A 12077-nucleotide genomic window follows, 5' to 3' on the forward strand; every position below is an offset into this window, starting at 1 on the left:
TCATCATCACCATCTCCAACACCTTGCTCTATCCTGGGAACCTCCAGATGAGGGATGGCCATGACAGAAACACCTCCAGGCTACCTTATCCTCACACATCTTTCTGATTCTCTCAAACACTCATCTTCCTCGTCCTACTTTTTCTTCTATAGACTGTTCCACTCTCTTCTTCCACACCACATAGGTCTGCCACTATCAACACTGCCCTCTATATTATTTTTGTACACTTTCTTTGGCACTCAGTCCATCTGCATTCTTTGTATATGACTGTACCATCCCAGTATATTCCTCTTTATCTGCCCACCAATTCCACATCTCATTCCTATACTGTACCTCTTTCTTCCAATCCATAATGCCCATAAATGTCATTATTTCTTACACCCTCCATCCTCCCCATGACTGAAGCTGTTCTAAGAAAGGACATTTTAACAGTTCGTAACCTAGACAATTCTTGGTAACTTAATATCCAGGTTTTGCTCCCATGCGTGTTAGCAGTAAGACACTCTTGTGCAGGGTTCTCTCAACCTGCATGGTAACTCTCCTATCCTTCAAATACAGCTGAGCTCTCCAATTAGTCTTCTCCCCTGAAATGATCGCTCCTTAATTTCATCCTGCACGCTGCCATATTTGCACAACACAGCTCCCAGATATATAAAACTATCAACCTCCTCAAGCAGTTCAACTCCCATTTGTACCCTGCAATTCACTGTATTTCTTCCTTCTACTCTGCACTCCTAACCAAAATCTTTTATCATAATCTTTCCTTGCACATACAGTATCATCATCTTACTTTTTTCACATTCACTTTTAATTTTAATCTTATGCAGATTATCAAACTCACTCACTATCTTTTGTAAGCCTCACTCACTCTCTGCCATCAAACATCACATAACATCATCAGCACACAAGCAGGTACAAGACTCCATTCACTGTCACATAGCTTCAGTTTTGCTCCTATACCGGCTGTCTGCATATTCACTTACAGTATTTCACTACACCATTCATACTGTATACTGAACAACCAAGGTGACATAACACATCCCTGTCTTAAACCTACATTAATGTTAAAGCATCGCTGAGCTTCTTCCCCACTTTGACACATGCAGTATTACTTTTCATGAAAAAGATTTTGTTGCCCTCAGCAAACTCCCTCCTACACAGTGTATGCCTAACACACTCCATAATCCTTTCCAAGTCACCCTAGCATTAGCCTTCTCCAAGCCCATAAATGCAACAAACAGGATCTTATTCTTTGGAATGTATTTCTTCACTAAAGATGTCATTGTAAATGTCTAGTCTACACATCCCTACCCTTTCTAAATGCTCCCTGTTCCTCACCTATGTTAATGTACCTTCTGTTATGCTATGCACCCTCTCTATAAGCACCTTCATGCACCTTTCCTGATATACTCAGTACGGTAATTTCCCTGTGATTCTTTATCTCTTCCTTACTCACCTTTCCTTTATACAATGAAACTATTATCACTTCCCTCCAGTAATCTGGAACTTTCCCTCTTTCCCATGCCAATTTACACACACACACACTGTACATTACTCTAATAGCCTCATCATTATCACACTCCAATACTTCTCCACTACTACTATCCATTCCTGGTGCCTTTATGTAACTTCAACTCTAAGTACATCCCCTCTCCTAACTGGTCCCTGTTCCAGGGCTATATCGTCTTCCCTATCCACGCCCAACAAATAACAACTGCTTGTTTCTTATCTGCCACTGCCAGAGGGCTAAAATACTGTCTCCACCTCATCTTCTAGCACTCTGTCATCCTTACTCTGAAGTTTACCCCCACCCCTTCCTTCATCTTCAGTCCTCTAGTTTCCTTGCCTGTTTCATAGTATTTCTTTTTAGCATTCTTGTACACAGTTACTGACCACTTACCTTTTTTCATACTCATCATCCACTTGCTTTCTAGCTTCTATAACAATACAGTATGTTTCACTTTGTTTCAATCACCCATATTCTTGCTTCCTTCTTTCTCTGACATCTCTAAAGCATCTTCTTCCATGTTGTATTTTTCTCCTTCAAAGTTACACCTACATCATTATCAAACCAAGCAATACCCCTCTTCTTACCTTTTTTCACAATTTTGTTACCACATACTGCATCTATCATATCCCTATTCACAACTTTCCAAATTTGCTCTATTTCTCTGTCATCATTTAGTTTCACAAAGTCTCTTATATTTGTCTCAACTTGAACCAATCTTTTAGCATCTTCCTTTTTTTACAGGTTCTCTAACCTTATTCTCTTTGCCAGTACTGGTTCCTCATTCCTTTCATACCACCATTTCTTTCTATTCTGACCTTTGCCAGCACTACAGAGTGATCTGAACCTGCTGACAGTCCTATAACTGCTCTTGTATCTATACCTCTCCTTCTAAACCTTTTATCCACCATTATATAATCTACAACTGCCATCTACTCATTTTCATCTTCCCTTCTCTGCCAAGTATATCTATGAATCAACTTGTGCCCAAAATATGTACAGTGGAATCTCCTAAATCAAGCAATCTTAAAGAGCGGATTCATAATATGCGGCAACATCATGCAACAGTTCACAACATCAGTAACTCACAGAAATTACATGAAATTCGAGGATGTAACCTCACAAGTGATGCTTTTCCAATGCCTCGTGTAATACGCGCCACCCTTACGGTACTTCAAGTCCGCATGTCTAGTCAGGCGTAAACCAATTGTAGTCATGCATGTCAATTAATAAACTAGTCATATTCAAGTACAGCACTTACTACAAGCCAATCACAGCCTTTCCCTCCCACGCCAAGCATGAAGGACGCGCACATTTGACGTCCCAGCGCCAAGCTCTGTGCTTTGTCTCCTCTTCATTGTTAGTGTGTGGTTCCAGTATGGTTTACGAGAGGATTCCTCCCCCCTCCCCTGTGCTTCCTCTGCCTGCCCTGTGTTACTATGGCCAACGGTAACCCTCCTACGCTTACAACGTCTTTAAGGAAGGGGAAGTACAGTAGATGCCAACATTAGCTTACAGCCAAAAGTTAGATGTAATAAAGAGGACTGACAGCAATGAGGAGAAAGCCACAGTTAAAATCAAAGACGCCCACCATTAAAGACTCTACGGCTTAATTCTTTACCAAACCAGTACGGCACTTCCATCTATATTATTACAAACTCACGACCTCAAGTAATTTTGGTACTTATGCAACACCGATAGTTAGCTGTTGAACTGACTTCAAGAAGTGAGTGGAAAAAAGCAAAATATACCTACCTTGGGGTATTTAAGGAAGCAGGCAGGTCGCCCACGGCAGTGTTTGGCAACAATCTCTCCAACTGGCCATATTGTTTATCAACCACCCCTCCAACTGGAGATGTCAATGTATCCCATGCAAAGCTATGGGAAATTTAATGAATTAACCTAACCTAACCTTACCAAAAACAAACCAAACCTACTCCAACCTAACCTCACGTATTTGACAGCCAGCTTTCAAATTAAAACATGCGCACTGGGAACGTTAGATATGGCCATCTGCTGGTAGACATTGGCAGAATACTGTATTTAAGCATTCTAAATCCTCATTTATAACATTCAGAGGTAAGTTTATAAAAATAACCGGTAGCTGTGGTATTCCAGGAATAATAAGTAACCTGCAAAAGACTCATTTCAATAGGGAATATGGAAAGACCACGCCTGTTTGGAAAAGAATTAATCTCAACGAATAAACGACTCTCATGACAACACTGAGGCAGCTGAAGGCGACGATGACACCGCTTCTGTTGTCACTGCAGTTGACTTTGAGGGGTTGCTGAGGGGGGTTCACGATGAGGAAGTGACACAGAGCAGCACACTAGCCTCATGCTGAGTGGCCGTAGTCTGCCTCAAGCCTTGGAACCCCTCCCCCCTCCCCCGTCCATTCAAGCAATATTATCAGTCAGCATCAGGTAAGAATCTTACAATATTGTTCATTCCCATTACATATGCTTTACTGATTTCCTTTCCAGGTTGTCGGTGTTTGCTGGTGACCAGTCTGATGTAGGTTTGGGGGTAAGGGTGGCAACTTTCCTGAGATGACAGACCCATAAGTAATCTTCCCCTTAAGATTAATTATTTCTAACTCACGTAATTCTCAAATTGTGGTGTGTGCTCAGTACATAAGCCATGATTTAGGATATTCCACTGTATTAGCTAAAAACACTGATCTTTCTGTACACATCTTCTAATAAAAACTCATCATTCTTATTCCTTCCCTCCATACCTCCCTTTCCTACAATATTTTCTATTTCCTCATCCTCTTCCCTACCATTCATATCACCTAAAACAATTAATTCTGTACTTCCATCTCTCTTTTATACATTCGTTCAGCAGCTCCCAAAACTATAAAACTTTGTATTCCCTTTCATCCCCTTGCCTGTTTCTTTGTTTACAGGTATACAGACATAAAAATGTGTACTTGTCCATCCTTTTCTTGTACTCACACCAAACATGCCTTGTGTCAACACACTTACATGGTATCATACAATTTTTCATTCTCTCTGATAAAAGCAGAGAAACCACACCACACTCCACCAATTAATAAATGCATTCCACTCACTCCACACAAATCCAAAGTTGTCTCTCTCAATTATCTCAAAAAACCAACCCTCTTTTCTTTATAATTCATGCCATTTGCATTAAATGCTGCCACTCTATATTATATACATACTCTCCCATTCACATGGATGGTCCCTCTGTCACCTCTTAGCTTTTTTTTCACCTCCTTCCCTACAGGGGGTCTGGTTGGTGGTAAGGTGCAGTTGTTACTCAGGAGGTTTTGGGACCTGGACATAATCCTCCCAGGCAAGGTACTGGATTCAGAAATAATGAAATGAGGAGATGGTAGACAACGTCCTATATTTGATACAATATAACCTGAAAAGGACGACACTCCTAAGCTGTCACAAAATGAAATGCTGTAATTAGGTAAGGATGAGGTGTCAGAGAGCTCCCTAGGCTCGAAAGAATTAATCAAGATGGAAGAGGTGTTAGAGTGTCCTAACTTGAAAATAACAACTCACTGACACCTTACCCAAGAGAATGCTCAAAGCGATTGTGCGTTGCAGCAGGAAAGACAAAACAACAAGCGCCCGTCATCTTGATGAACCTGAGTAAGAGACAACAATACAGTGGTTGTCTCCAGTAGCACATTTAAATGACTCTGGAAAGTTGCCGTATTCCATAAAACCCTTCTATCATTATGGCCTAATTGTTTCTGGCCAGCAGGTTAAAGTCATCATATTTTCCCCTATACAGTACCTCTACCAAAAAGTATGTTACAAACCTAGTCAACACACAAATGATGCAAAAATCTACTAAATACAAAAAAAACACATACAGCACACATATTCACACATAAAACAGATGCAACCTGACTATGCCCGACTAGTGTGATGTTAAGCTCAGTTCAAACCGAGTGTGATGCAACATGGGAACACTCCACCCCTAAACTGACAGTGGCACTCGCAACAAGGGACATGATTTTACCTACTGCACTACTCAATGTCATCACAGAACAGTGCATTACAGCAGTTAAGTCACCACTGAACAGTAAATTTTCTGTACTAAGAATTACACTCTGCCCTAAAATTACCAGCTCTTCATCCTGAATGTTCAGTTGAAATAAACAATTAATGCAAGAATAAAGTGGTAGTCATGAAAAAAGTGTTATACTGTAGAAAGGTTGCAGAGCCAAAGTACACTGTAACAATTGGGGGAACAGCAGGCAGTTGGATCTGAAAGTTCATTAAGTTTGAAATTTGATGGTCATCTATCTACTGCCAGATGCCTTAATCCATTAGGGGTTGCAACAAACAAACTGTCTCTACGTGACCCTGTCCTTTGCCATTTGGTTGCTCTCCCTTCAACTCACACACTCCTCACACATGTATCTCTCCACTACATCCCTCCATCTCAGTTTTGGTCTCTCTCTCCTCCTCTACCCTTCCATGGGCCAACAGGCCTCCTGTTATCTGTACTTCCTCCACAGGGCCAATTCATCCCAAAGTATTTCTCTTACCACTTTCGATCATATCCACATCAACATCACAATGCTCCTTTACTTCCTTATTGTCTGTTTGTATCTCCAAGGAACTCCACATGCTCCTCTCAAATAAATCATTTCCACTACTCTCACTCAACCAGTGAGTTCTTCTAACAATGTCCAAGCTTCACTTCCATATGTAAGAGAGGTGATCACAATAGTGTACTGTCATGCAGAGACTTTTTTACTTTCATGCTTACTTCTCCATTCCACATCACTGTTTTCAATGAACCAGCAACTATTCTACCCTGCTGTATCCTTTCAAGCACTTCATCCTCTAAACTTCCACCCTTACTTGTCATGCTACTTATGTACTTGAATGTACTCACATTCTCCATTCCCTCATCATCCACCCTCAGTGTGCAAGCTGTGACTTCAACCTCTCTCAATGACCATAACTTTGCTCTTATCTACATTCACTTTTAGATCTCATTTCTTACACATACTTGCAGCTCACATTCATCTTGACTTATCAATACAACAGTACAAGAAGTTTCCACACCCTAACCTCTCTCAATAGAGACATTTCAACATCCACCGCTCTACCCAGTATCTCTTTTATAACTCCATCCACATACAAACATCATGGAGACATGACACCCCTGCTATAATCCAACACTCAGATCAGAGAAATCACTCAGCTCACTATCCTCAAGCAGTGCAGTCCTAGTGCCTTTATACATAAAGCAATGCAGTCCTAGTGCCTTTATACATACTTTTCACAGCATTTGCCAACTTCCCATCTGCTCCATATATTAATACCTTCCACATTCCCTGGCTATCCTCCTTGTTATATGCTTTCTTCAGATCTGTGATGGCAGCATACAACTTCTTTCCCTTCTTTATAGAGATTTTACCAACATCTTAAAATGAATATCTGATCTACCAGTCTTTCCTTCCTAAAGCCCCCTTGCTTTTCTCCAACTGATTCCTCAGTTATTACCCTAGCTATATTGATAAGTATCCTACCATCTATTTTTCCTGTAACACTGAGAAAACAAATACTCATTTGATTGCCACACACTTCTCTCCCTGTTCTGTTGTACAGGGGAACAATTATACCTGACTTCAAATCCTTCAGGACTCTACCTTCCTCCCAGGTCAGTCTGCACATCTTTCATATCCATTATATCACTACCACTCCCCTGTACAGTATGTCAACATTTTACCAAACACTTTATGAATTCCATGGACTTTTCCCCAGTCTGACTCAATACTTCTATTCTACTGATTTCTGCCTCCTAATTCACCTCTCTTCTGCTTCCAGCCATTCCCCAATCACTTATACCTGTGCTACTTTCATTTTCTATCTTCAATAATTCTTCACTGTTCTCCCCATCAACTTTTTAGCTCTTCTCCACTAATATTCTGTCAGTTTTACTGTTCACTCCTCTACAGTACTGCTTCCCTTATTGCTGTGTCTTACCTTCCTGACCTCCTTATACAACCGTTTCTTACATTCCCTCCACTTTACGCTCAGATTTCTTCTACACTCCTCAACCACTCTTAATGGTCTTTTCACCTCTCTCCTCTTCTCTACATTCAACTCTCTTTTCTGTTTATCCACATTGTCTATTTCTCTAATTCCCATCTCATCATTTTATGCTTCCTTCTCTGCCATGTCTTGTTTTGCCTCTTCATTCCACCATACTGTTCTCTGCACAACCTTACATCTCTTCATCCCACATACTACCTCACATGCTGCACGGATTTCTCTCTATCTATCTATGGCAGGATGCTATAATCCCATATGGGGTGGCCATTGTCTTTGAGTTGTTTTACGGAGAGGGGCACTAACCCTCCGCCTACTCATTTGTTGACACATAGGGAACACGTATGAGTTCGTTACAGGGTTACCACCCAGTGTTGTAAATGGTTTCCTGGCTTACAGGAAACCATTTGACTTGTCACTCAATGTAAAGCCACCTGAAACAGAAAGAAGAGTAATAAAAGTTTCATGAAAGATGGGAGAAATAGGAAGAGAAGAGAGCAGACACATAAAAAGAATGATAAAGGTGAAGGAAGAAGTAGGGGACACTACAACAAGTACCGGTAAGTGGATGATGGTCACCACCATCTACTACTAATTTCTTCATTGCACAGATTTCTTCTGTGAATATCTTACACATGCCTTCCACCTCTCCCATCTATTCAAAATCATATTTACCCAGTCGCTCCTCTACTCTCTTGTATTCTACCTTTTTTCATCTTCCTGCATCCTTTCTACTTTCCTTGCAGGAACTACTTCCTCTGGTCTTTCTCTTCTTCAGTTCACCCACTACTTTGTTGTGATTAGACTCTCCACTCCCCCAACCTCTATATATCTCATGTCCAACACAGACATTCTCATTTGCTCATCCACAATCAATCACTGCCTTTTGTTCATCCAACTCATGACTCATCCTCCTTATCAATCACCATGTATACCTGTGAATCAAATTGTGCCTAAGAAGGTACTGGATATTGCCAAGCCAAGCCCATTTTCTGTATATGAAGATATTGCTCACTTGGCTCAAGGACTTCATCAAAGCAATGACTCAGAATATCACGGATTATTAATACAAGGATTTACTGTTACATACTCATAGTCGGGCCTGGATTCTCACTGGTTAAAGATGCTTCTTTGCACCTATTTTTTAGCACTATAGATGGGACATCAAAATTTGATTATCTGTTACTTACATTAGGGTAAACATACAAATGCATAATAAAGTCAGTTTGTTTATAGAGGCTCCAACATGGTAGCATGTGTTAACATTGGTTACTTAAAAGCAGCTATCCATGCTGCTTGATTTCTTGCAGTCTCTCTATTCAGTCCCTTAACTCTAAGGTAACACTCCATCACCTTGTCCCCAAGTCTTTTTCACTCTACCACAACCCGCAACATTCAAACCTCTCACCCTCCGGACCCAGTTGTCATGATCCATCCTTTTCACGTGCCCAAACCATCTCAGTTTACCCCATCTCATCACAACTCTAATACATTCAAGTTCCATCATTCCCCTCAGTTCATCATTCGCAATCTTAATCCCCCCCCCCCCCGGGGCCTGTCATTCAAGGATGTACAGTACTACACATCCATGTAATCATTCTCATCTCTATATATCTGAGCCTACAAATACTATCTTTCTTTACTGCCCAAGTCTCACTGCCATACAGCATTATACTCCTAACACATGCTGCATACCAGACCCCCTTAGCAATGTGAAAAATCAGTCACTAAGGAAGAGGTATTAAAAAGTTTCCTAAGCTGACAAGAACATATCCCTTGAAATGCTGTGAACCATCGCCAAAGCCAGCCAAACAGAAGACGACATAAGACAAATACCTGCTGACAGCACAAGGGTCATTAAGGCAGACATATCTGTGACAACTGCTAACACAGGCTCCCATGAGCACCCATAGCAGCATGCAGTTAAAAGAGGTTAGGATCGGGCAGATAAAAAAATAGTTCTGCATGGCAAACAAGGTTAAGCACAGAAATCATATAAATGTCCAAACACAAAGACAGTACCTTAAACAACAAAATAGGCTGTTGCATAGCACCCTGCACATGACCTGCAAAAACACTATTAGAACTTACCCCAGACTGTGTTCAAAGCGAGTGTGAGCAGCTGATGGGTATACGTAGCATGTGGATCCCAACTGTTTAAGGAATCTGAGGAGCATTCGCATGTTATTTGGGAAAAACTACGCAATTTATGTACAGTATGTCCTTGTTATATGTCAGGATGTGTTCCAAAAAATTTTTTTTTTCACAATTAGTACTGCAAAGTGGGAAAAATTGGCAAATTGGTTTTTACAGGTAAAAAAAAGCTTTAATAAGCAATCTCTCCAAACCTTTTTGTGGATTTTACTGGACCAGAGGGTTTTTAAAAGGCAGCACATAATGAGGACTAACTGTACTGCAGTTTCACTACACCATCATTAGCAGCACAAAAAATACTGAAGGAAATACAGGCAAAATGCAAACACAAGGCAGTGACTAACATACTGAATGTACATGCAGACTGTAGTTGCTGCAAGAGGTCTTTTCAGAATGTATCTGATCTTAGGCTCTAAAAAAATAAATAGCTAACCTTTTGAGTTAGCACACTAATTCCACTCAAAATAGGCCCCTCCTGACTTGACACACATAGCCCAGCGTTCTTTCCACTGCCTGAAACATTTTTTAAAGTTGGGTTTTGGTATCTCCTGCAGGTACTTTGTCATATTTGTCATGATTTCTTCTGTCTCAAAGCAGGAATCCTTCTGCGGAGTTCTGAGCTTGGTGAATAACCAAAAGTCGCGTGGAGCCATGTCTGGTGAGTAGGGAATCTGCTGGACCTGTGTGATATTGTGCTTGGCCAAAAATTCCTGAACCAGTTAAGAAGAATCGACAGGGGAACTGTCAAGGTGCAGCTTCCAATCTGCCACACTCCAAAGGTCTGGGAGTGAAAGATAAAAATGGTATATTGCTAGTGGAGAAGGGAGAAAAAGTGACCAGATGGAGAGAACACTTTAAGGGACTGTTGAACAAAGAGAATGACAGCAGTGGAAGTATAAGTGGCTGGGGAATGGCTGCAAGGAGAAGGGAGGTGAGATGAGAGGAAGGAATCAGTAGGATGGAAGTAATGGCAGCAATGAAGCAAGTCAAAATTGGGAAAGTCCCAGGAACTGATGGAGTGTGTCGCAAAATGCTGAAGCATGGGGGAGAGATAGTAGTAGAATGGATGTGGAAGATGTGCAGATTGGCCTGGGAGGAACGTAGAGTCCCGGAGGATTGGAAGTCAGGCATAATTATTCCCCTGTACAAAGAAAAAGGGAAAAAAGAAGTGTGTCATAATCACTGGAGCATTTGTCTTCTTAGTGTAACAGGAAAAGTATATGGTAGGATACTTATTGACAGAGTTAGAGAAAGAACAGAGGAATTAATTGGAGAAGAACAGGGAGGTTTCAGGAAGGGAAGAGGTTCTGTAGATCAGATATTCATTCTTAGATCTTTAGTGGAAAAGTTTCTAGAGAAGGGAAAGAAGTTGTATGCGGCTTTCATGGATTTGGAGAAAGCATATGACAGGGTGGATAGACAAGGAATGTGGAAAGTATTAGGGATATATGGAGTAAATAGGAAGTTGTTGAATATCGTGAAAAGCATGTATGAAGATGCTAAGGCCGCAGTGCATGTGGATAATGAACCGAGTTAATTTTTCTATCTGAATGTTGGATTGAAACAGGAATGTGTGATGTTCCCATGGTTGTTCAATCTTCATATGGATGGGGTTATAAAAGAGATACAAAGTAGGGCAGTGGATGTTGGAGTGACCCTAACAAGAGGGGATATTCATTTCATTCATTCATCATCCAGTTCTACGTTGCCCCATGAGAAGCGTAGGAGCCCGGGACTAGGCGACTTGGTCCTGACATTTAAGATGAGAGTGACAAGCCTCACTCATTCCTGATTGGCATTACATGAGCAATAAACCCCAACCACCCCTTGGATATAGACCTACACAGGCTTAATCTGTCTGGAGCACCGTAAATACCCACTAAACCACCAGGTGACATAATTTGGTTATATGGTTATTATCCAGCGCCATAAATGGTTTCCTGGTGTACAGGAAACCATGTGGCTTGTCACTCAGTCTGGAGTCACCCACAGGGAGAAGGAAGAGGAAAGAATGAAGGAAAGAAAGGCGAAGAAGGAGTGTAGAAGTCACCCATGGGCAGAAGGATGAGGAAAGAACGAAGGAATAAAAGAAGAGGATGGAAGGAAAGAAGGATGGAGGAGAGGAAAGGGCAGGCACCTGAGAGCAGCACTACAATGAGTGAATGGATGGTGAGCACCCCCACCCACCACATATGAGAGAGGGCATTGTTTGGAAATTTCCTGTACTGTGGTTTGCAGATGATACTGTGTTGTTAACAGAAGATGAAAGGGGAACGCAAGGCTTGATGAATGAGTTTGGGAGTGTGTGTAAGAAATGGAATTTAAAGGTGAATGTAGGGAGGAGTAAAGTTAGGGTCTTTTGA

The 12077-nt window shown here is 41.2% G+C and overlaps 1 protein-coding gene across 1 annotated transcript in view; it reads right to left on the reverse strand.

The window, feature by feature from the left end:
- fal (SAM and HD domain containing deoxynucleoside triphosphate triphosphohydrolase falten) overlaps positions 1–12077 on the reverse strand; it is a 97614-nt gene that overhangs the window by 62344 nt on the left and 23193 nt on the right. Inside the window, exons 3-4 of the mRNA XM_080280262.1 lie at positions 9652–9726; positions 5058–5132 (exon numbers count right to left, since the gene is read on the reverse strand). Coding sequence (XP_080136388.1) covers positions 5058–5132; positions 9652–9726 — 150 coding nt within the window. The remainder of the gene's footprint in view (positions 1–5057; positions 5133–9651; positions 9727–12077) is intronic.

This window comes from Coenobita brevimanus, chromosome 84, assembly GCF_032717465.1.
Source record: "Coenobita brevimanus isolate Jiangsu-jjx chromosome 84, ASM3271746v2, whole genome shotgun sequence".
Classification (NCBI taxonomy): domain Eukaryota; kingdom Metazoa; phylum Arthropoda; class Malacostraca; order Decapoda; family Coenobitidae; genus Coenobita; species Coenobita brevimanus.